The sequence below is a fragment of the Heteronotia binoei genome, chromosome 11, assembly GCF_032191835.1.
Source record: "Heteronotia binoei isolate CCM8104 ecotype False Entrance Well chromosome 11, APGP_CSIRO_Hbin_v1, whole genome shotgun sequence".
NCBI lineage: Eukaryota > Metazoa > Chordata > Lepidosauria > Squamata > Gekkonidae > Heteronotia > Heteronotia binoei.
In genome coordinates this window covers 83,910,168-83,934,520 of record NC_083233.1, presented here as the reverse complement: position 1 = coordinate 83,934,520, position 24,353 = coordinate 83,910,168, and the positions used below count along the sequence as shown (strand labels likewise).

Here is a 24,353-nt window from a genome sequence, read left to right as displayed (position 1 = left end):
CCAAGGCCCCTTTCCTCCTTCCATCACCCCTTTCTGGACCAGTCTCCTTGGGGGACATTCAACAGCCCCCCCCCTCTTCAAACCCGAGCAAACTCAGCTCTAGCTGATGCTCCCCAGCTGGAGGAGTTCATTGAGAAAGGGGGTGTTGCTGATGGGCTGGGGCAACAGGGGCCACTCCCAGGTGGTGGAACCAGGCCCTGTTCAGGAGAGAGTCCCCTACACACCTGCCAGAGCACAGAAAGGCCGACCGGATCCTGGCCCACCCAGCCACGGCTGAGCCCTGGAAATGAGAGCAGGGTTCAAAGGCGAGGCCGGGCACCCACCAAGCCCTGTGGGGATCTCCCCAATTAGGCATGCCCCCACCCCCCCAGGTGAATTTAAACTGGAGCAGCCCACCCCGCAGCAGTCACTCCCTTGTGTGTGTTCCTAGGGCCCTAAGAAAACGCAACAGTCAGGGCGGGGGGGGGGGGGAGAGAAGGTTGCCCCCCAAAAGCAAGGAAGTGCTGGGTAGAGGGAAGTGGTTTGCCAGAGACTGCTCCGAGAGTGAGCAAACCCAGGCAAGAAGGGGCTCTTCCCTCCCCCTGGGTGAGATCCAGCACGGCCTGTGGTGAGCAGAGGCCCCCACACCCCAAAGGGGTCTCTTGCAAGCAGCGAAACAGGAAGACCACAGCCGGACAGTGGAGTGTCTGCGACCTTTATTGAGGGTCTCACAGCACCGTTTAGGCATGTCCCTCGGCAGGGGTGGGAATGGGGGGTGTCTTCTTCTGCTCCTCCTTGGCCCCGTCAGGCACTGCCCGCTTAGCTGCCCTCAAAGCAGCCCCGCCTGTGCCACTGCTGGTCCCGGACGCGCCGCACGGACTGGATCAGGGGCTGGCTGGCGTCCCACTCGTTCCAGTGCCGGTATTCCCCCTTCTCAAAGACGTACTGCCGGCCACGGTACCCGGGGTATTCGTAGCCCACCCATCTGTGCAGCCGGAGAGACAGAGGCGAGAGGGACCCGGGTCAGTCACTGCAGCTGGAGAGCCCTCGCCGCCACGCCCCCCCCAGCCCCGAAATGCCTCGCCCAGGCAAGACCCCGAAGGCTCCTCCAGCAACAGGGAGCGCCGGAAGAAGCAGGACGTGTCCATCCTATCCTCTGCTACTCCTGCTTGCAGCGTGCAAACGGGGACGCTGGTCCTGGGTTCTGAAGACTGGGATTGAAGCCCCCCTTCCTCTTTCTCCCTCACTGCACGTGGAACCCCCACCCTGGGCTGCATCCCTCCTTGCTCCTGGCCAGCTTGGCTACACTGGGCAGCCTCAGAGGAGGCGGGACAGGCCCACAGGCAAACCTCATGCAGGCTGTTGCTGCCCCGCTGGACAGCCTGGCCTCTCCCCCACTCCCAGCTCCAGAGCAAAGCAGGCAGGGGGAGGGGAAGCCTGTGTGGGGCCAGCAACTGTGGGGCTGCCTGTCCCGGGGAAGCGGCTGCACCGAGGGCTCCCCCCCCCCCATGCTCACATTCCATCCAGTGCCTTGATGCTGGCCACGCGGTCCTGGAAGCCGTGCGACCACAAGCTGGGGACGTCGTCCTCCACGATCTCCATCTTCCTCCCTCCGTAGCCGGAGCTTTCAAAGAGGTGGATCTTGTGATCAGAGCCGTCCTGCAGGGGGGAGAGAAAAGTGCCAGGGGTGGGGGGCAGAGCTGCTCTGTGATGCCCCCTCTTGCACACTGCGCTTCACAAGCGTCATCCTGCCTCCCGGCATTTACAAGAAGGCAGCATTTCGCAGAGGGCAGCCCAAGGCGGAGAGCGCATGCCTTGCCCAAGGCTGCCAGAGCCGTCTGTGCCAGAGGGCTCCTGCAGAAACCAGCCTGGCCCCTGAGATGGGGGGATGGGGAGACCCGCAGGACTTACAATGGGCAGGGGCCGGATGGAGAGGAGGCTGTCGTTGCTGTGGCTGTTGGACCAGGAATCCCAGCGGGGGTAGTCCCCCTTCTCCAGCACAAACTGCTCCCCACTGAAGGCCTGCCGCTCAAAGCCCAGCCACCTGCCAGAGGAGACAAGCCGGAGTCACTGGGAGGCCCTCAGCTAAGTGCTCAGGAAACAGCTTCAAGGAGGATGAAAGGAAACACTTCTTAAAAAAAAAAAGGTAAAGGTCGTCTCCTGTGCAAGCACCAGTCGTTTCTGACTCCGGGGTGACATTGCTTTCATGTTTTCACGGCAGACTTTTTACGGGGTGGTTTGCCATTGCCTTCCCCAGTCATCTACACTTTCCCCCCAGCAAGCTGGGTGCTCCTTTGACCGACCTCGGAAGGATGGAAGGCTGAGTCAACCTCCAGCCGGCTACCTGAACCAGCTTTCGCTGGGATCGAACTCAGGTCGTGAGCAGAGGGCTCCGACTGCAGTGCTGCAGCTTTGCCACTCTACTCCATCATTAAACTGCGGAATTCCCCTCAGTGGAGGTGGTGGCGGCCACAAGCAGAGATGCTTTTCAAAGGGGGTTCTACAATTTCATGGGGGGAAGGTCATAGTGACTGAGGGGAACCTCCACCTGCAGAGGCAGTCAAGCTTGGAATCCCAGGGCCAGGAAGCAACAGCCGGGGAAGGCCTCCACCTCGACATTCCGTTTGCAGTCCCTTCCAAGGCAACTGGGTGGTCACTGCAGAAGACAGGATAGGCGGGGCTAGAAGGGCCCTCCCAGGTCTGATCCAGCAGGGCCCTTTTTACATCCTGTGTCCTCTTGTGGGGAGAGATTTGCTTGGCTTCAGCACAGCAACAATCCGCTCTCCCTTCCCTTCATTGATACAGGCAGCAGATTAAGAACAGAAGAGAAGCCATGTTGGATCAGGCCAATGGCCCATCCAACCCAACACTCTGTGTCACATAAGAACATAAGAGAAGCCCTGTTGGATCAGCCAGTGGCCCATCCAGTCCAACACTCTGTGTCACACAGTGGCCAAAAAAACCCCAGTTGCCATCAAGAGGTCCATCAGTGGGGCCAGGACACTAGAAGCCCTCCCACTCTTTCCCCCTCATCCCAAGCACCAAGGATACAGAGCATCACTGTCCTCGGCAGAAGAACATAAGAGAAGCCATGTTGGATCAGGCCAATGGCCCATCCAATCCAACACTCTGTGTCACACAGTGGCCAAAAAAACCCAGGTGCCATCAGGAGGTCCATCACTGGGGCCAGGACACTAGAAGCCCTCCCACTCTTGCCCTTCCCCAACCTCCAAGAATACAGAGCATCACTGCCGTAGGCAGAAGAACGTAAGAGAAGCCATGTTGGATCAGGCTAATGGCCCATCCAATCCAACACTCTGTGTCATACAATGGCCAAAAAACCCAGATGCCATCAGGAGGTCCACCAGTGGGGCCAAGAGACTAGAAGCCCTCCCACTGTTGCCCCCCCAAGCACCCAGAATCCAGAGCATCACTGCTCCAGATAAAGAGTTCCATCTATACTCTGTGGCTAGTAGCCACTGATGGACCTCTGCTCCAGATGTTTATCCAATCCCCTCTTGAAGCTGTCTATGCTTCCAGCCGCCACCACCTCCTGTGGCAGTGAATTCCACATTAATCACCCTTTGGGTAAAGTAGTACTTCCTTTTATCCATTAAGATTCCACTGCAGGGCACACGCTTCTCAGATATACATCTAGGCGCAAGAGGGGGACTGCAGTTGCATGGCCTTTTCATGGCACCTCCCTTCCCACAGGGCTGCCTGTATCATCTACAGGCTCCCCCAACTGCTGAATGCACCTCTGGGGGCCAGCCGGAAGAAGCCTTTGCGTTGGGCCAAAAAAGCTGGCCAGGGCACATTCGGCTCCCTCTGCTGGTGTCTCCTGCCAGGTCACCCAAGACAACTCAGACTTGAAGAGCAGGGTTCCTAGTCCTCAAGACAGCAGACAGCTGGGCCCCATTGTCTCTTGCCTCGCCACCCCCCACCCCCCAGATCAATACTCACGGGCCGGACTCCACCTGAATCGAGCTCACTTTCTCCAGCTCCTCCGTCAAATTGGGGCTCTCGGCTGTCAGTTCACATCTCCTGCCTTGGAAGTTCTCCATCTCAAAGAGGGTGACCTAGACGGGCAAAATGGAGGAAGAGCTCCAGTGGGGCCTTGAGAGCAGCAATGCAGCCCCAAACCAAGCTGCGGCTGGAGGGCGGGGAGAGAGAGGGGGGGAATGCGCAGCTGCCGCCTGGCCCCTCCACCCAAGAACAAGCTGCTGGCCTGGCCAGATGAGACCAGGCAGCCTTTGGGCCTTCCCCTCTGCCCAAGAGGCCTACTTGGTCCTTCTGTTTAGAGATCGTCTCCAGGACAACCTCCAGCATCTGCCAGATAAAATCACAACCAGCTTCTGGAGACTCCATGAAGTTCTCCCTTGGGGGGATTTCAAGCAAGGGGGGTACAGAGGTCACCATTGCCTTCCTTGGACGTCCGGGGGTGGGGGGTCATCTCCCATCCCAGAAGCAACCAGGACTGACCCAGCTTAGCTCCCAAATTCTAGTCTGAGCTCTTGAGGCTGCAGGCAAATATAGAAGTTTAGTCTGAGACCCCCGGGGAGAAGTGCAGCTTCCCCAGGGTGGGGGTGTCTGCACAGGAGAGGCAGGGCCAGGCTTTTGCCGGAGGGGGGGTGTGGAGCTCAGAGATGGAGCCCCAGGCCCAGTTGGAAAGCCCACTCAGAGCCGGGGGTGGGGTCCTCTTTGCCTCCTGATTCAGCAAGCACAATTCCAGGGGGGGGGGGGCATACGGGTAAAGGGTACACTTTGGCAGGGTGTGCTCTGTGCCAGAGGCGGGCGGGGAGGGGAGAAGAGATGCTTTTAAAACCATGTTAGTCATGAAGTGCTTAATTGATTTCAAGTGCTGTCCACCCACACACAGCCTTGAAGGGTTCGCTGGTGGCAAGAATCTAAACAAAAAACCCGCGCAGGCTTTGCCCCATCTCACGTAGCAAGGCAGCCGAACTGGAGCTTCCGATGGCTGAGCTAAAGAAAGGAAGGACCAGGAGCGACCTGGGAATTGGGGAGGGGCTGCTGTGGCTCTGTGGGAGTCTGGCAGAAAAGTCCCCGGTTCAATCCCCAGGTGAAAGGGCAGGCAGGAGGGGATGGGAAAGACCTCTTAGCCGGAGACCCCCAAGAGAGGCTGCCAGTCGGAGTGGACAAGGCCGACCCTGAGGGACCAGAGCGGGGGGGGGAGGGGCTGTTGGTGGGAGCTTCAGGTGTGTTCACCTGTGGGAGCTCCCCAGTGCTGTGGCTGCCCAGGGTCGCTCTGTGCTCACAGAAGCAGTGGCCTCAATACCGTTGCAGGCACCATTTGTGCCAAAAGCTGAGTCCTTGCAGCCCAGTTGAAGAGACTCAACAGCCAGAGTTGCAAGTGAGTTGATCCAGAGATCCCTTTATTACCACCAGTGGCAGGAGGAAAAAGCCATATCCTTTCTGTACCACCATCCTTCCTGCGTTTTTCCTCAAACCCGTCTTTACAAAACATAGCATATTTATACAATTCCTGACAACAAAGCAGGTCTAGTTGACTGGTTACAAATCCTCGTGGCGTCTCGTAGGCTTAAGGAAACCTGTCTCTACCAGGGTGAGGAAATTCCTTGGGGATTCTTTGTCCTCTGCTCCCAACCTCCCGCCTTCCTGGCATCCAGCATTCACACAGTTTCTGGTTTGGCTCCAGAGAACGTGTCAGTAAGTACAATCTCGACTGCGCGGGCCTGACGGCTCCTTTCCGGCTAGGGGGTCCTTCCTTGAGGCAGGGAGAAAAGCTTTCCTTATCAAACGATGCTAACAGAACTTTGATGTCCTCTTGCTAGAGAAATGTGCTTTGTGATATGCAGTGCGCTTCCTTTCATATCTATTATCCTTAGCAAGGACTCTAACAGAGGCCCATTGTTCTTTGTTTCCCAGACTTTGGGCCTAGAATCCATAGGAAAAGGCACTATACACTTTAAGGCTAGTTCTGCAAAGATAATACTTTAAAGGTAATAGTTTTAAAGGTAACAGTAGAGCAAGGCAGGTTAGTGCAAATGAGTTCTATGATCAGGATTAATGGAAATCTATCTGGCACTCTGTCCGTGCTCAAGTGCAAATCTAAATTTACATTCTTCATTGCAGCCACTGTTCCTCTTCAAGGCGTGACGAGACTCAGCGATGTCTGCTGCAACAAACTCAGCATAGCAAGGCATCGTGAAGACCAAAGCGATGGGAAGAGGTGTGGGAACCAGTAACGGCAGCCTTCCTGCTGGCTGGCAACCGGTCCCCTCCCCTGGGGCAGATCCCAATGTCAAGTTAGGTCAGGTGCTTTTGCAAGAGGACGCAGGCTGTTGCACACACACACCCCCCCCTGCTTTCCCTTTCACCGCATAGCATCAGGCCTCCATGGAAAGGTTTCTTGGAAAGCTGCTTGGGAGAAGGCGGCAGGAGTGCCCCCTCCTGGAGAGCTGGCTGTGCGCCTGTCCCAGCTCCTCTGCCTCCTGTGGGCTCGTGGTGTGGGGCATGCACGTGGTGGCACAGGGGTGAGGGAGGGAGGGGAGAGACTCACGAAGCCTCCGCCAAGGGTGGCAGCTCAGGACCTACCTTGAAGTTGTGCCCCGCTTCTTCTGGGCTCTCGGCAGCCGCCGTCTCCCCCGGTGGGCTCTGCTGTTCGGCCATGGTGCCTGAATCCCTCCCCCCCACAAATGCCAGGTGGTTAGTGCTTGGCCTCCAAGGAGGAACACCTGCTCTGCCACAGGCTGCTCTTGGGCCTCACTTCCCCGGGAGGCCGGAGGGCGCAGCTGGCTTTGGCTGCCGCCTCTTGAGCATCCGGACTGCAAGGGGGCCCCACAAAGAGGAGCTCTGAGTTCAAGGAGGGAAGCGGAGCCCAGAGAGAAGAGCCAGACTGGGCTGGGGCGGCTGAAGACGGTGGGAACTCTCTTGGCCAGGAAGCGGAAGCCCTCCCCATGCCTCTTGCAGTGAGGGCAGGCCGATGTATGGCCGCATGTGACCCTCAAGCCCCCCCTCCACCTCCATCTCTTCTGGTATCCCCCTCTGGTCTCAGAGCTCTCTCTGCAGTTCACACCCTCCCCCCCCCCATGCAATGGGGTGAATACATACAGCAGCCTTGGAGATTGCACTTCTCTGCCCCCCCCCCCAGTGCCAGGCCACCCACCACTGGGGCAGCAATATGAGGACTCAGCCACAGGAAGGGGGGAGCCTCAACTTCTCCCTTTCCCTTTTGTGGGGCAGGGTGCCCACAGATTTCACCACCCAGAAGTGCTCAGTTCATCCAGCAGGATCCTTGCTAAAGTTGCTGGGGGGGTGGGGGGGCTGCAGGTGCTGGGCCCCTTCCTACCTCCTCCTCTGGGACTGGACTGGATGCTCTGACAGGCAGGCGGGCCAGGCAAATGGGCAGCGCTATTTATGGGGCCTTCTCCGCCTGCAGCTGGGCTTTGGGGGGGGGGGGGATGCTGAGGCAGCAGCTGCCCATTCCGCCCAAAGCTGCATTTCGCTTCAATCGCGAGGGCTTCAGGCCACAATACAGGGCCATTGTGCCGGGTTCTCCGGCCCGCAGTGAGGGCAGATTAGCAGCCGGCGAGGCGGCCCGTCTGCATGTTGGCTCTGCTCCTTGCCTGAGCCTCATGAAACTTCTGGGTCAGCAGCTCTTCCAAGGGTTTGGCCAAGGGCCCAATGCAGGCAAACGCGCCCCCCCCATCCTGGCACATTCTGGGGAGATGCTGCTGCCCAGGGCATGGCTCTTGGAGCGCAAAGAAGCTGGCCTTGGGCTTGGCAGACTACTCCGAAGCACCACTCTGCTTCCAGAGACCGTTTCTTTCCACAGGGGGGAACTGGGTGGAGCCATAGAGGTCTGCTTAGGGGACACCCCTTGCTTGGTGGCTTTGGTCAAGGAAGAAAGCAGGCAAGCAAAAGGAAGCTTTTTGAAGCTGCAACCGAGTGGGGAGCTCCTCTCTTTCAGGTAGCCTATGTCCAGGTGGCCAATGAGAGCCAACTTGGTGTAGTGGTGAAGTGTGCAGACTCTTATCTGGGAGAACCGGGTTTGATTCCTCACTCCTCCACTTGCAGCTGCTGGAATGGCCTTGGGTCAGCCAGAGCTCTTGTAGTTGTCCTTGAAAGGGCAGCTTCTGTCAGAGCTCTCTTAGCCCCACCCACCTCAACAGGGTATCTGTTGTGGGGGAGGAAGGCATAGGAGATTGTGAGCTGCTCTGAGTCTCTGATTCCGAGAGAAGGGCGGGGTATAAGTCTGCAGTCTTCTTCTTCTTCCACACACAGGCCAGCAGGACACCCCATGTTTTTATAGCCTAGAAGAGCAGCCCTCAACCGTTGAAACTGATAAAGTCTCTACTAGCTTGAGTGTGCGCAGCCGATGCTTCTGTGAACTGGCAGCTTCAGCACATCAAGGGCCCATCCGGACAAAGCCAAAGGGGAAACGAACCATCAGGTTGACTATGAGATTTCTGTTGCCTCCCTTACATTGTGTGGAATACAATTATGTTTGGAAGGACTGAACATTTTTCTGGAAGGCTATGGAGTCTGAAGCATGGATTTATTCCTTCTTTGGAAGTGACATTTACTCACAACATCTGCTTGTAAGTGAGGATTGCCTTTGAAGAAGCTGAAGACTATTTCTAATAAGGGCATGTTTTCTGTAAGCTTTCTAAGCGATCGGTAGCAGAGGAGAGGACTCACAATAAGGGGTTTAAATTAAGGACGGGGAGGTACTGGTGAGATATCAGGAAAAGCTTTTCTATAGTCAGAGGCATTCAACAGTGGAATCAGCTGCCTAAGGATGTGGGGAGCTCCCCCTTATTCAAGGTCTTTAAGCAAAAGCTGGGAAAGCGCTTGTCAGGGGTGCTCTAGTTCAGCGCTGGCCAACGGTAGCTCTCCAGACGTTTTTTGCCTACAACTCCCATCAGCCCCAGCCAGCATCTGGAGAGCTACCGTTGGTCACCTCGGCTCTAGTTTGATCCTGCATGGAGCAGGGGGTTAGACTAGATGACCTCTATGACCCTTTCCAACTCTATGAGATTTGATGAACCTGCCCATAGTCACAGGAGGTGGTGGCGGCTACAAACATAGCCAGCTTCAAGAGGGGATTGGATAAAAATATGGAGCAGAGGTCCATCAGTGGCTATTAGTCACAGCATTTTATTGGAACTGTCTGGGGCAGTGATGCTCTGTCTTCTTGGTGCTTGGGGAGGGGGCAAAGCGGAAGGGCTTCTAGCCCCACTTGTGAACCTCCTGATGGCACTTGGGGTTTTTTGGCCACTGTGTGACACAGAGTACTGGACTGGATGGGCCATTGGCCTGATTCAACATGGCTTCTCTTATGTTCTTAATGAAGACAGACTCAACAGTGTCTTTCGGAAGATTCTGTTTTTAATCATACTTAAAAGTTCAAACATCTCTTTGTAGTAAAACTATAGGATTTCAGTGCCCTGCCCAAGCGCACAGAAGGGACCGGGGTGTACATCGCCCGAGGGGCCTGCCCGGACCCCGACTCAAGCCCCCAGCTCCTCAGGGAAGTCCCAGCCCAGCTTCCCCCTCACAGCCACCCCCCCCACAGTAAAGAGATGCTGCTGGCCTGCAGGAGGCACACAATGTGTCGTCCCCCCCCCCCGCTGGGCTGCTGCCAAGAGCGAGAAGGACCTCGCGGGGGGGAGGGGAGGCGGTTGTGTGCACGCATGGCTAGATGTTCTCAGTATGGTCAGAGGAAAATTGCTGACATACACTTTACAGGTAAGAGGGAAGTCACACAGGCGCATAAAATAAAATGCAAGAATACAGACACCTACACACACACCCCAGCTAATGAAGGGAAAGGTGGCCAACACCTTTAGGAACATCTTGGTGTCCATATGAGGGCACACCACACTGATAGACATCTCACACACACACACACACACACACACACACAATCCTGGGCCAAAGAGACCCTCTCACTGAGCGAACAGGCGGCAGCCCGTGGAAAGGAGGGAGAGAGGGAGGGGCTGACCGGCAGCATCTCTTTAACTTTCAGAGGAGCAGCCCCCTCCCTCCCAGTGCAGAAGGGGCTGCCCAGCAGCAGAGAGGACCCAACATCAGGCACACCCGGGGGGGGGGGTGCATGCGAGGGCCATGCGTGAAAAGGACAAAGCACTATGCTTCGGAATACATTCTTGGTTCCCAGAACAAAATATATGGGGGAGGGGGGTGACGACAAAATATTGGTGGCATCTTTGGAAAAGTTCTGGTTCAGGGGAGGGAGGGGGGAGGGAGGAGGAAACCTGTGCTGGATGGACTGCAACCACTCAGCCCCCCCCCCCTCCAGAGCACCGCAGGGCTCACAGGGGAGCAGAGCAGCAGCTTCCCAAGGGGGGTGACTGAGGAAAACCCTCCCCTGGTGTGAGAGAAGAGGGGGGGCAGGGGCAGGAAGAGTCCAGCGACCAGCTGAGTGGGAAAGAAGCCTCTTCCTCCACACGGATTGGCACAAGCTTCACGGAGGCTCAGAGTCGGGGGGAGGGAATCAAGCACTCCACTGGATGACTTCAGTTCCATCTCTAAGTTTTGGGGTGGACGAGTCCTGCAGTCCACTGTGGGGGGGGAGGAAGGGAGGCTGGAGAGGGGGACATCTGTGCAATGGAAGCAACTGCTAACATCCAAGCTCTGAGATAGGAAAATATAAAATTTCTGCCAACATATAGGGGAGACTAAACGGTGTAGCCTTCAGAATGCAGCCCTTCATTCCAGAAAAGGGAAGCGGGGGGTTTCTGATATCAGGAAAGGAAACAAAACTGGGCTTGGTTCTCTTGTGCAGAGAAATCTCACCGGGGGGGGGGGGGGGGGGTTGAGAACATCTGGAGCGCTTCCTTGGTTACTTGTTCTAACAAAGATACTCCCAGTAGAGTGGGGGGGGGGTAAGGGGTCAGAGATCCAGCCACAGAAAATGGACCGGGGACCTTTGTGCAGCTGCAAGTTCACCTTTGCCACTTTGGGACACATCTTTAAGAACAAGTAAGCCTGGATTTCTCCAAGAGATCCTCAGAAACTGCCTCCAGAGACCACCAGGAGGCCACAGAGAGCAGGCTCAGCAGGCTGGGAGCTTCTCTTTGCCTCTTCCACAGGAATGAAGTTTGAGTCCAGTTTAACTCTGGGTAAAAGCACTCGTGTGCATGCGCACTGCTTCAGGTTCATCCTCCACAGGGTTAGTGATGGTGAGAAAAAAATACGCTTCTGCTCTTGAACTTTTGAAACACAGGAACAAGAATTAAATGAGTAAACAAAAAGGAAGAAAACCCTGTTATGTACAGAAGGAAGGTTCCTGGCAAGATGGCCCTGATATCACTGCTCTAGTAGATTTCCACTCCCTTCCTTTCTTTTGCTGGCCGAGCAGAAAAGAAAACTGATTAGTTACAGCTAAGTTCATGTGGGCTCTCTGACATTATTGCTTTGCTCCTCCTAGGACCGGGAAGCTCATCATAAAGCAATTACCTCTCATGTGCTGACACAATGCGCACAAGAACACAGAAAGGAAAACAAAATCTCCTTTGAGCCGGAGGAAACAAAAATCACTTTATCGTGGTCTGGGCAGCAGACCTCCCAGTCACGTTATCCTGACCCAATCCAAAATAGACGTTAAAAACAGCCAACAGTCAAAATTTCCTTTTCAATGTGGCAGTAAACGTAGCCTGGTTTCCTCCCCACCCACCCCACAGTCCCACAAGGCCACTCCAAGACATCACCCGTTCGTTCCACTGCTCTCTTTTGCAAGGCCTGGACCCCGCCGGCGCTCTCAAGGGCACCCACCCCAGGCCCCATAGCTTCGCAGTGCAATAGCGCCTCCTGCAGGCACCCGGCAGCAGCAGCACCTGCAGAGGCCCAACCCCACAGCCTTGGGGGGACCAAGAAGAGCTCTTCATCTCCCGCTCTCGCTCTTCCTCCTGTTGGCTTCCTGGGGAGAGGCTTCCTGCACCAGAAGGGAAGGCACTGAGCGCAGAGCGGTTGAGGCTGGAAGCAGCAGGCCCAGAGGCTGTGGGCAACTTAAGGCTTCTGTTACCATGTCAGTGTCTTCCCCGCAAGGAAGGCCTTCCAGCTGCTGAGGAGGGAGAGGCAGAGAGGGTGGGGGTGAAGCAAAGCAGACGTGTCTTCTGGAGGACCACCCCACCCCCAGGAGCCCAAGAGAGCCACGTTCGAGACTCAGCTCCCAGGATCTCCAGCTGACTCATCTCCTGTTTCTCATCTGGAAAGGAGTGGTGTCTTCCTTTGCCTTCCCTTCCGAAGTGGTTTGCTTGCTGGAGTCAGAAGCGGGCAAGGTGGATCACGCTAAGGGCCCACCCACACCAATGTCCTCCTTCCCATGGAAGCAAGCCAGGGAGGCCTCTGGAAAACCCGCAAGCGGGGCCTTCCTTCCTTCGTCCCCCAGATCTGGCGCTCAAGAGGTAGACTGCCTCCAAATGTGGAGGTTCCTTCCATTTAACTACCACGGCTGATCTGCCATGAATTGTCTGGAGTTCTTTGCGTGGCTGCCCCTCAGGTGGGCTCCCCACCATCTCCAGACCGCCTCCTCACACTTGGTTCTCGTACTGGCTCTGCCTCTTCTTCGACTTCAGCTCCTTCAGCCACTGCGGAGAGGGAGACGCCTCCTCCAGTCTAGAAGCACAAAAAGATGGGCTCAGCTATGCCAGGGAAGGGAGCGGTTTGCTTTCCCATCCCCTGGGGAACACAGGGGTCCGTGATTGATTTGCACTGCCCTTTGAAGAAGGGGCGGGAAATGTATTTGGGAAAGCTGGGGGGTTTTCCGGGGGGGGGGGGTTGTGTGTGGAGAGAAAGAGGCATCCCTCTGACTCAACACTGCCAATCTTGGAGGGGGGGCAGGGCTGGGAGTTGTCCAGAATTAGAGGTGATTTCCTAACTACAGAGGAGAGGTCCCTTGGAGGGAACGACAACTGGAGAGGGCAAACTCTACGGCACGGCCCCTCCTCCTCCACAGGCACCACTCTCAAGAACTCCCCAGGCCAGAATCAGCCCCCCTAACCCAGGTCAGTCAAGGAGGCCTTCCCCTCCAGACCAAGGCACAAAGGCACAGCCCCTGGCGGCACTGCCCAGCAGAATGGGCGCATTGGTGGCCCTGCTTCTATTCCTCCCCCCCCCCAACCAATGTCATCCCAAAGCCAAGCCTCATGTTGGGAAATACGACTGAATTCAGAGAGGTGGAGTGGCAATAACTGGAGACGAGGCTTAAGCTTAGCAAAAGAAATGACGTTTACTAGAAAAACATCAGGAAAAGGTACTTGGGATAAAAAGAAATACAACTTCGCTTACTAGCATGGCTAACTACGTCTGGGAACAGGAAGACAGACAGGCCATTCAGCTTGCACACAGGAGCAAAGCTTTTCACACCTGTCGTCCTCTCTGACCAATGTGACGTTTACACCCCCTGACTCCATGACATCACTGACACGGTCACTTCTTTGCACTTGCAACCCAAAGGCTCATCGAGAAATCATATTTTAGAAGAAGACTGCAGATTTATACCCCGCCCTTCTCTCTAAATCAGTCTCAGAGCGGCTTATAATCTCCTATATCTTCTCCCCCACAACAGACACCCTGTGAGGTGGGCGGGGCTGAGAGGGCTCTCACAGCAGCTGCCCCTCCAAGGACAACCTCTGCCAGAGCTATGGCTGACCCAAGGCCACTCCAGCAGCTGCAAGGGGAGGAGGGGGGAATCCAACCCGGTTCTCCCAAATAAGAGTACGTGTACTTCACCACTACACCAAACTGGCTTTTACATTCAGAATCACACCAGAATATGGAAGACATACCGATTAGGCATCTAGCATCTCTGTATTAGAGTTCCTTTTCATGTGTAATTCCAGCTGGATTGTTGAAACCATACAGATAGCTGGTACCGATGACTACGGAAAGAATATCTACAGCGCAAATCACCGGTAAACAATAATAATTTCACACTGTTTGTGTGTACATGTGTTCTTGTTTAGTGCAATATAAGACAAAATAAAGGAACACAAGGAGTTATTCCCTCCCCCAACCAGTCACTGCAACATTTCGTTAAGGCAACAGCCCTTATGCAGTAAGCAACTGTGTAGTGTTGGGTGGAGTCCTTTGTTGTTCCGCTCGTGATTTTGTGTTCCTTCATTTGGTCTTCTATTGCACTAAACAAGAACGCATGCACACACGACTTCCGAGGTTGGAAAATGCTGAGCTGAACTGCTTCTCAGAAGGGGAGCAGGCTGGAACTTCTGTTCGGGGGAGTGGAAGGCAATCTAATGCCTACTGCCTACTTTTCTCAGTCAGAGATTAGTCCAAGATATGCACAGAAAACTTTGAGGAGATTTACCTTGGCTAAAAGGGAGTCCCGGGGGGGGGGGGGGGCTCCTTTGAGGCTTTGAGGGGTCTACAGAGACGAGTTGCATTTTCATAATCTACAGAAGTTTCCAGAGTTATTCATTTGACATAAGCTCGACAGGATCCTAATCTTCTTTGATATTGCTAAACATCTAAAGCTACACAAGACCGGTGTTGATCTGGATAACTACAGAAAAGGTACAGATCGCTGTCTTTCATTCCGGGACTAATTAAAGTTAAACAAAATAAAATCAGAAGGTGGGAAATTGAAATCTAGAAGGCTTGGAAGAAGCAGGAGAGATGGGGCAAAATTTGGACTTTGTGAATTTAAAGGACAGTGCTAAAAAGTGGAAAGGAATTTATTGTTTGGTCTACTTGGGGTTTTGAGAAAAAGCTCCATTGTCATAGAACTGCAGCTCCCACAGTCAACACAGGAAATACGTCAAGTATCGTGAGATCTCTCTACCAGCGAAAACAGGATTTGGTGGCAAGTAAAGCAGGAAGCATTGGATGGAAAAGGGAAGTCATTGAAGCAGACAGCCTACTCTAGGACTATAATAGCATAGAAAAACATTGGCGGCCATTGCAAGGAGGCTAAAGTTTATATAAACTTTTAAAGTGTTTGGGATGGGATGCTTATAAAGCAGTAATGAGAGGAATATTGATTACTTTGAATAACAAAGAAAAGAAAGCAAAAGAAAAACAGATGCTGGACATTCAAAATGAAATAAAGGAAAAATAAGGGAAACTGTGAAAAAGGCCAGGGAAAAAGACATTTGTTAAATAAAGAACTGGAATGAAATCTGAAAAGATTGCAACAGAAATCTTTCAAGGGAGCCAAATAAACCTGGAAAATATTTGGCCTGGCAACTGAAGAAAAAGAGAGAAAGCAAAATTATTAATAAAATTGTGGTTGATGGAAGAGAGGTGGTAGATCAAGAAGGAATAAAAAGAGAATTTTTTAAATATTATGCCAAATTATTTAAGGGTGTTAAAATAAAGAAAGAAAAGATGGAGGAGTACTTACAAAACATTAAAATAGCACCCTTATCAGAAAATATGGGAAAAGTTTTGAATGATCCAATTGAAAAAATAGAAATTGAAGCAGCAATTAATACAATGAAAATTGGAAAGGCACCTGGGCCAGATGGATATACAGCTAAATTTTTTAAAACTTTCAAGGAGGAGTTAATACCGAAACGTCAGAAATTGATGAATATGATAAGAATAAAAGGGAAAATACCAAATACATGGAAGGAAGCTGTTATTTCGTTGATTCCAAAAGAAGATAAAGATGTCACGAATGTAAAAAATTATAGCCCAATCTCACTATTAAATAATGATTATAAAATATATACAAGAATATTAGCAGAACGGCTTAAACAGCATCTGACAAATTTTATAAAGGTGATCAAGTGGGGTTTCTCCCCAAAAGGCAAATAAGAGATAATATTAGAATTGTTGTAAATATTGTAGAATATTATGAAAGACATCCAGAAAAGGAAGAAACATTATTCTTTGCGGATGCGGAGAAAGCATTTGATAATTTAAATTGGGACTTTATGTTTGCAGTAATGGAGAAAATGGAGTTGGGGGAAAACTTTACAAGGATGATAAAAGCAATACTGTTGTTTATAATGACTCTTGAAATCTTATTGATGCAAATCCAAGAAGACAAAGAAATAGAAGGATTAAAAGTAAAAGGATTTACTTATAAATAGAGCATTTGCAGATGATATAATGTTTATAAATGAAAATCCTACACAAGTAACACCTTTGTTGCTAGCTAAAATAAAAGAATATGCAGAACTGACGGGACTTTATATTAATAAAGAAAAATCAAAACTTTTATGTAAAAATATGCAAGTATATAAACAAAAGGAACTGCAGAAACTAACGGGTTGTGAAGTTACCTCTAAGGTAAAATATTTGGGTGTGGAGATAACAATGAAGAATATTGATTTGTTTAAAAACAATTATGAGAAGCTATGGCGTAAAATGGATGAAGATATGATAAAATGGAATAAACAATTTGTCATTGCTGGGCAGAATAGCTGCAATTAAAATGAATATTCTGCCAAAAATAATGTATCTGTTTCAAACTATTCCAATTATGAAAGATAGTAAACAATTTAATAGATGGCAAAGAAAAATCTCAGAGTTTGGGTGGGCTGGGAAGAAACCAAGGATTAAAATGAAAATCTTAACAGATGCAAAAGAGAGGAGGATTTCAACTACCAGATTTAAAATTATATCATGAAGCAGTTTGTTTAGTGTGGATAAAAGAATGGGTGATGCTGTTAAATAAAAAACTCTTAGCGCTGGAAGGTCATGGAAATAAATTCAGCTGGCACACTTATATGTATTATGGAAAAAAAAGATGGATGTTTTTTTTCCTCACCATTATATAAGAAACAATTTGTTAAATACTTGGATGAAATATAAGAAATATGGGGATGAAAGAAAGCCAATATGGATAGTGCCAGCAGAAGTAATAAAAATAACAGCTGAGACGGGTGAAGAAAAGTGGTTGTCATATAATCAACTATTAAAAATACAAAATGGCAAAATAGAATTGAAAACTGCTGAAGAGTTGAATAATAAATATGATTGGTTCCAAATGCAGCAAATAAAGAGCTTGGTGGAAAATGATATTAAAACTGAAGGAATAAGAAAAGAGTAAAGAGAAATGGAAAAAGTTCTGCTTGGAGATAATGAAAAATTAATTTCAAAACTATATAAATTGCTTTTAAAATGGTCTACAGAAGATGAAATAGTGAAGTCTCAAATGATTAAGTAGGCAATTAATGTAAATAAAGAAATACAGATGGAAACTTGGGAATATTTGTGGGAGAATTCTATTAAGCTTTCGACATGTCACAGTATTAAAGAGAACTGTTTTAAAATGATGTATAGATGGTATATGACTCCTAAAAAGTTGGCAAAAATGAACATTAAGATGCCAGATAGATGTTGGAAGTGTAAAAAACATGAAGGTTCTTTCTACCATATGTGGTGGACTTGTGAAAGAGCAAAAAAGTATTGGCAGATGATTCAACAAGAAATTTCTAGGATCTTGGGATATGAATTTAAGAAAGTTGCAGAGACTTTTCTGTTGGGATTACAAATGGAAACATTTCCAAAAGAAGACAGAACTATAATTTGGTACTTGCTTTCAGCTGCTAGGATATTGTATGCGCAGTTGTGGAAGCAAGAAAAAATACTAGAGAAATGGGATTGGATTGTGAAAGTTACGCCATGGAGTGAAATGGACAAATTAAAAAGAACTTAAGAGACTATGACTTAGAAGTCTTTAAGATGGAGTGGAAAAAGTTTAGAAGACATGTAGAAAAAGAGTGGAAAATAAAAGGACATTGGGCAATTTTTGATAATGACTAAGAGGGAGCAGGATATGAATTTTGGTTCTTATTAATTAAGGGTACCTTTAATACTAATATTTTAAGTATAGTACACCGGCGGGGGTCAAGTAATGGGGGAGGGGTGGTTAGAAAGTAATATATGGGATAGATAAAAAGAAGTTATTAATGATATAAGAAATAGATATTGTTACCATATGTTACTAAATAAAATTGTTTTAAAACATAAGAACGCATGCACACACAAACAGTGTGAAATTATTATTGTTTACCGGTGATTTGGATTGCTGAAACCAGCTTCCCGACACAAGACAGCCGCCAGCATGCCTGGGGGGCCCATTGCCTGCCACAGGAGCTGCTAGGGAGCATGCCTAATGGAGGCCTCCTGGCAACAGGATAGGGTTTTTTTCATACACATTTTTATTAATTTTTCTAAAAATATCCACAAACATTGAACAGGATAGTTCAAGAGGCAAGAAAAAGGCAGGAAGAGGACAAAGAAATGTGCCACCTAGAATCGGCAAGCAAAGTTAAATTTAAAAACAGATCCAGGTGGGCGGCAGCCGCATTGGTCTGAAGCAGCTGAACAAAGCAGGAGTCAAGTGGCACCTTTAAGACCAACCAAGTTTTATTCAGAATGTATGCTATCGTGTGCTCTCTAAGCACACTTCATCCGACGAGGGGATCAGGTAACTGATCCCCTCGTCAGATGAAGTGTGCTTAGAGAGCACACCAAAGTTTATGTTCTTAATAAAACTTGGTTGGTCTTAAAGGTGAAACTTGACTCCTGCTTTGTTAAATTTAAAAGTTACATCTTGAACTTGCAAGCCGAAGTCCTTTGGGCTGAGCCATCTCGGGCCATGAGTGTCCGTTCAGTAGAATGTCCAACGGGGCGTTTCCAAGTCTACAGATTTATATCTGATTAACCAACCAAGTTTGCTTTGTATAATTTTGGGTGGTGTCATTTGAAGTATAAAACGACCTGTGCTTCCTGCATTCCTCAGAGAACGGTTGGCTCCTGAGGGTCTTTATCCCTCTGCACAGTTTCTCCCTTAATTAATGAATTAATAAACTGATTTATGCTCACAGGACACCAAGTGTGCTCTGAATTGGGCAGGGCAGCATGTTTGGTTGTGTGCAACATCATCAGGTTTATTAGGCCCTCTCAGATCACCTTGGAACGTGCAGCAAAGCTCCCAAAAGGGGCCGGAACAATCAAAAGACTGAGATTGCGAAAAAGACGAGGGGGGGGGGGGAGAAGTTGCAGTGCCGGGGGGGGGGGGGGGGCTTTTATGCCTTTGAAAGGTCGCTTTTGGTTTCAAAACATCCAGTGTGAGGATTTCTGAACAGAGAGAAACTTGCCTTCTTTGCAAGGGAACAGAGAGTGGTTCTGCTTGGGTGGGGGTGGGGGGAGTCTTTTCCCTGGGCTCAAGGTTCTACTTTAAAAAGAAATTAACAAGCTGGACATCTTGTGGTAGCAAAAGAATAATATACTTAATAAAATGTGCTTGTTCCAAGTTATATGTCGGATTTTCCATTAGAGCTGTGAGAACCAGAATCTGTGAGCATAAGTCACGTTGAAAAATGAAAAAAAAAACTGATGCTCTCCTCTGCCAACATTTTCTGGATATGGGCCATCCCCTACTGACTTTTCTTTTGTTGTACTTGAAAAATTTAATCCACATCCTTTTGTGAGAATGGATATACAAAAACATCTTCTAAAATGTGAATGCCATTGGATTTACACATTAAAAAGTATGGCGCCAATGGGTTTAAATCAGAGTTTAGATTGGTCAATGTTTCTATGAATTTCTTATGTGAATAAGCAAATGTGTATTGGATGTTAATGAGTTGCATGCTCTTGATTGAGTTGTAAGTATTTGTGATATCTCTTTAAAATGAATTGTAACAGCTGTAAGTAATTAACAGAAGCAGTAAGACAAGTAGTATTTGAGTCAGGTCAGTACCCAGCCATAGCAAGGGACGGTACCAGTGAGACGAGTGTAAGCAGGCTGAGTCGATCAAATTTTTGGACCGGTGTCCCCATTTACAAATAATTATCGCTGTTGGTGAGTGTTAGTACAAACCTGTGTAACTATTTTATGATTGTTAAGTATGGTGTTATGTTTTTAACTGTCACTGAGTCTTTGTTTTATGATAGGGCAGGGGTGGCCAACAGTAGCTCTCCAGATGTTTTTTGCCTACAACTCCCATCAGCCCCAGCCATTGGCCATGCTGGCGGGGGCTGATGGGAGTTGTAGGCAAAAAGCAACTGGAGAGCTACCACTGGCCACCCCTGTGATGGGGAAGCCATGATGCATTTGTTGCTGTAACAGTCTACAATTGAAAAAGGTGTGACCGAAACCAGTATTGTGGACTTATCTATTGAGGACATATTTCTTGTTGCATTGATGGATCCTGGATTCAAGTCAAGGAACGGCGGACATTGAATATTTCTATTACAGACTTTTCATGCATTGACATTGTGGAAATCCTGGAAATTCTGCTTTGGTGTGGTACTGTGTCTTTAAGATTACATATATTTGTGCTACTCAGTTTCTACTGTTCTTCCTTATCCATACTGAGTATCCACTTTTTGCATCACTGAATTGGGCAGGGCAGCATGTTTGGTTGTGTGCAACATCATCAGGTTTATTAGGCCCTCTCAGATCACCTTGGAACGTGCAGCAAAGCTCCCAAAAGGGGCTGGAACAACCAAAAGACTGAGATTGCGAAAAAGACCGGAGGGGGGGGGGGGAGAAGTTGCAGTGCTTTGGGAGGGGTGGCTTTTGTGCCTTTGAAAGGTCGCTTTTGGTTTCAAAACATCCAGTGTGAGGATTTCTGAACAGAGAGAAACTTGCCTTCTTTGCAAGGGAACAGAGAGTGGTTCTGCTTGTGGTGTGTGGGGGGGTGTCTTTTCCCTGGGCTCAAGGTGCCAAAGAACCTTTTGCCAAGGGAGGGGAGGCTCCCAGAAATTGGACTCTGCAACATCACAGAATAGGATACCGGGAGTTTGGCAGGCTTGTTTTTATTTTAATAAATGCCAAGTCACCTTGAAAGTGAAACCTGCTCGAACTGCAGAAGCCAGAGAGGCAACAACCTCTTCTCTGATTCTCACGCACAAACAACCCTCACAACACAGCAGGAGATGCAGAACTCTGCAGACCGGCTCAGTTCTTGGCACAGGATCTGACCCTTCCTCACAGCCCCGGGCACCCCACCCCCCGCTCACCTCTCCTCCTTCTCTGTGCCGGCGGGCAGCACTCTGACCCCGGGGCCTCCTGGCTGGTACACGGACTTCGGAGACCTGGACGCCTGTGCAGGACTGACGTCCCCTGCTCCCTCCGGCTCCTGTCTTCTCCGGAGCTGAACCTGGAAGGGGCGGGGGGGGGGGAGAACTCCCTGTAAATCTTTCAGCTGGAGAAGAAGCATCGAAACACAGCAACAATGGAGCCCAACACCAAGGCTCTTCGGCTCAAGAATGGCTAAGCCAAACTGCGGAACATCCCCTGCAAAACCATGTGCAGCCTCAAGGGCCGCCCCTCCCACATGAAGCTCCCCGCTAACCCTTCGGAGGCCCCGCTCTGCTGCCCCTGCACTCTGAAGTGAGACAAGGGGCGATCTGAGACGGGGCCTGCTTGGTTGGGGCACCCAAGCCTCAGATCTCCCTCCCCAGGGCGATTGGTCCGTCTCCCTCTATCAGCATCTCCTGCCAGCAGGGGAAGGAGACTCTTTTGTTTCGTTTGGCACATCCCCAAACACAGATCCCCCTCTCTGATTCTGATGGGTTTTTCAATGTTTTCAATGTTCTTTTTAATGGCTCATTTTATGTTCTTACATTTGCTGCCTTGGGGACCCTGACTGGGTGGAAAGGCAGCATAGAAATGCTTAAATAAACATAGCGCCCCTGGGCCAGCACATTTCAAAGGAAGTATTAAAGGCCCCTGCTTTTAGTCCTCCTGCCTCTGCTGTTTCCAGAGACTCTGAAATGTCTCTTGCTTAAAAACAAGTCTAGTTTGCCACCGAGTGGTGCATAAACTCAAAAAAGCTGCAACTTCTGGCTGCCAGACAATCTTAGGCTCTCCTGGCTATACCACAGGCAATACCATAAGATGATGGCAATGGTCTGAATAGTTAGTGGTCAGCTCTGGAGCACCCGGCCAGCCTGGCACCCCAGGGAGCAGGAATGGGCTCACAGCCAAGGAGAACACAGGCCCGCTGCCCCCCTCCAGAAATTCAGCACACCCTTCTAAAGGGCACCATGTTTTGCAGCCTGGCAAGCAAACGCCGGGACCTCGCCCAATGTAGTGTGAGCGTGTTCAAATACAATGCCCCCCCTCCACACACCACTACAGGCCCCAGCTCAGCTGCGCCTGACGGGAGGGGGAGGAGAGCAGGCGGGGAGTCACCTTGAGGGCAGAGTGGTCCAGGCCTGGGAAGACAGGCAGTCGCTGGGCTTGGGAGACGGGCGGCTTTTCTGAGGGTGGGGGCTGCTTCCCCTCCGCCTCCCCCTCCGCCACTTCAGGCTCCACTGACTTTTCTTCAGAATCCAGGTGTGGTGCTTGGGGTTATTTTTAGAAAGCAGAGATGTCAGAGAGAGAGGGAGGGGGGAGAGGGGAGAGAGAGGGAGGGAGACAGAGAAGGGGAGAGAGAGAGGGAGGGAGGGAGAGAGAGACAGACGGAGAGAGGAAGGAGGGAGAGAGGGAGGGGGAGAGAAAGAAAGGGAGAGAGAGAGGGGGAGAGGGGAGAGAGAGGGAGGGAGAGGGGAGGGAGACAGAGAGGGGGAGACAGAGAGGGAGGCAGAGAGGGAGAGACAGACAGAGGGGGGAGGGAGGGGGGAGAGAGAGGGAGGGAGAGGGGGAGAGACACAGACCACAAAAAGAGAAGCTGTCAATCTGGACCCTCACACGAAGCAGCACACGTGTCCCACCCCCTTTGGAAGCAGGGACCAATGGAAAGTCCAGTCCCCCCAAAGCGTCCCCTTCCCTGGGAAGGCCAGTTGGCCAGCTGGAGCCCTTCCTGCTGCCAGCCGATCCCCCCCCCCCAGTCTTGGGGCCACAGCCCTGACCTTCACCCCACCCCCAACATTCAGACAAGGCCCCTTCTTCTTCCCTACTCTTTCGGCAACTCCCTGCACCCAACTCTGTATGGCTTCCTCTGCTATGGGCCCCTAAATTCCGATGCTGGAAAGTGCACAGTTGCAGCCAATCAAATTTTTGGGGGCAGTGAGACTCAGATCCAGCAGAACCTCAGAGATCAACCTGAACTCTGGGAAGCTTCTACACCAAAGATCCTGCTGCTCCCTGTGGTGCTGCTGGACCTCAACTGAGCCGTTCGACTGCAGAAAAGCACAGCTGCCCTCTAGGACCATCTCTGGGGAGGGGTCTGCAATGAGTCGAGCCTTCCCACTCGCTCTGGGCTTGCTGGTCCCGGAAACAGGCCGGGGATTTCTCTGCTCTCTCTGTAGGACACAGCCAGGCTCACTTCCTTGGTCTGTTGTTTTGCTGAGTAGATGCTGAGAATGTGGGATAACTCCCCCCCCGCCCCACACCTCCTGCTTCAGCTACCTGTAGAATCCTTGAACATCCAGGCACTGCTTGCCTCCTCCGTCACGGAGGGCTGCTCCTCGGCCTCTCCCCCGCTGCTTCTCCGGAGCAGGTGGGAGATGGGAGCCCGATGCTGGCGCCGCCTTTTGCTGAGCTGCACCCGGGTCTTCAGGGCGCTGGAGTCCAGCACTGGTGTTTGCTTGGAAAGGGGAAATACAAGGCATGCCTCATTCACCCCGGAAGTGCGGCTCAGCCTGCCAAGGCCTGCGAGGGGCCCGCTCACAGCAACTCACCTCCAGGAAGGAGAAGTCCGGGCAGGCCTCAGCTGGTGCTGGGCCTTCAGTGCCATCAGCAGACTCCACGTCGGTGCTGGAACGGTCCAGACTGGTGCTCCTTCGGCCCCGGGAGGAGTCATGCGGGTCAGTCGTGGAGGCCGGGTCGGTTTGGGAGGAGAAGGAGGAGAGCCGGCTGCTGGGGGGCGGCTGCTTCCGGGCTGAGGCCACGTTGCTGTCGGAGGAAGGCGATTCTGGCACCAGGCTGCAAGGACAACGGCCCCGGCCAGTGAGCAGTGCTGTGCGGCCACCGCTTTGGGACGACAGGAGGACAAACCGCAAGTGGGTCCCTGGAGATGGGCTAGAACTCCCGTGCTGGCTCAGGGCCATCCGGAACTCCTCCCATCCTTGGAGCCAGGCGTCGGAGTGCCGCTGCTCCGAGGTGGCCCGGCACAGCCAAAAGGAAGGGGCGGCAGGCTGGCCCTGCTCGTCTTGAGGGGCTCAAGGCAAATTTAAACCCCCTCCCCTCACTGCACACTGAAGGACACCCCCACCCCCAAAAGGGAATCCCAGGAAATGGGGGAAGGGCAGTGACAGATGTGCACCAGAAGCCCCGGAGGGCTGCTCAGGAGCCCGAGACCTTTTAAGAAGGGCCCTGCAGTTCATCAGACAAGGCCTCACTGAGCCCAGAAACCTCCCCCCCACCCCCCGCCAGCACTGCACCAAATGGACCCAGGAAGCCCCACGAGCTTCTCTGCAACTCAGAGGATTCGAAATATCCACTGATCTTTCCTCACCCCAGCAAAAGGCTATATGGGAATGCCCTCATTGCCCAGCAGGTG

At 51.3% G+C, this 24,353-nt stretch overlaps 2 protein-coding genes across 2 annotated transcripts in view; both read right to left on the bottom strand.

Annotated features, from left to right (window-relative positions):
* Positions 1-767: 767 nt before the first annotated feature.
* On the bottom strand, positions 768-6,692 carry LOC132579490 (beta-crystallin B3-like). Its single transcript, XM_060249891.1, has 5 exons — positions 6,556-6,692; positions 3,943-4,058; positions 1,891-2,023; positions 1,496-1,638; positions 768-964 (listed from the first exon to the last, which is right to left on the bottom strand). Exons 1-5 carry the CDS (start codon positions 6,628-6,630, stop codon positions 799-801), a joined length of 633 nt encoding a protein of 210 aa, XP_060105874.1. The 5' UTR covers positions 6,631-6,692; the 3' UTR covers positions 768-798.
* A 4,815-nt stretch (positions 6,693-11,507) lies between these two features.
* KIAA1671 (KIAA1671 ortholog) overlaps positions 11,508-24,353 on the bottom strand; it is a 127,726-nt gene continuing 114,880 nt past the window's right edge. Inside the window, exons 8-12 of the mRNA XM_060249843.1 lie at positions 23,533-23,776; positions 23,261-23,438; positions 22,103-22,254; positions 20,926-21,065; positions 11,508-12,600 (exon numbers count right to left, since the gene is read on the bottom strand). Coding sequence (XP_060105826.1) covers positions 12,516-12,600; positions 20,926-21,065; positions 22,103-22,254; positions 23,261-23,438; positions 23,533-23,776 — 799 coding nt within the window. The 3' untranslated portion in view covers positions 11,508-12,515. The remainder of the gene's footprint in view (positions 12,601-20,925; positions 21,066-22,102; positions 22,255-23,260; positions 23,439-23,532; positions 23,777-24,353) is intronic.

Coding starts and splice junctions, on each gene's coding strand:
- LOC132579490 (XM_060249891.1), bottom strand. CDS start 6,630: ATGGCCGAACAGCAGAGCCCACCGGGGGAGACGGCGGCTGCCGAGAGC. Junction 1,639..1,890: donor CCATCCGGCCCCTGCCCATT/GTAAGTCCTGCG, acceptor TCCCCCCTGCAG/GACGGCTCTGATCACAAGAT. Junction 965..1,495: donor ATCAAGGCACTGGATGGAAT/GTGAGCATGGGG, acceptor CCGGCTGCACAG/ATGGGTGGGCTACGAATACC.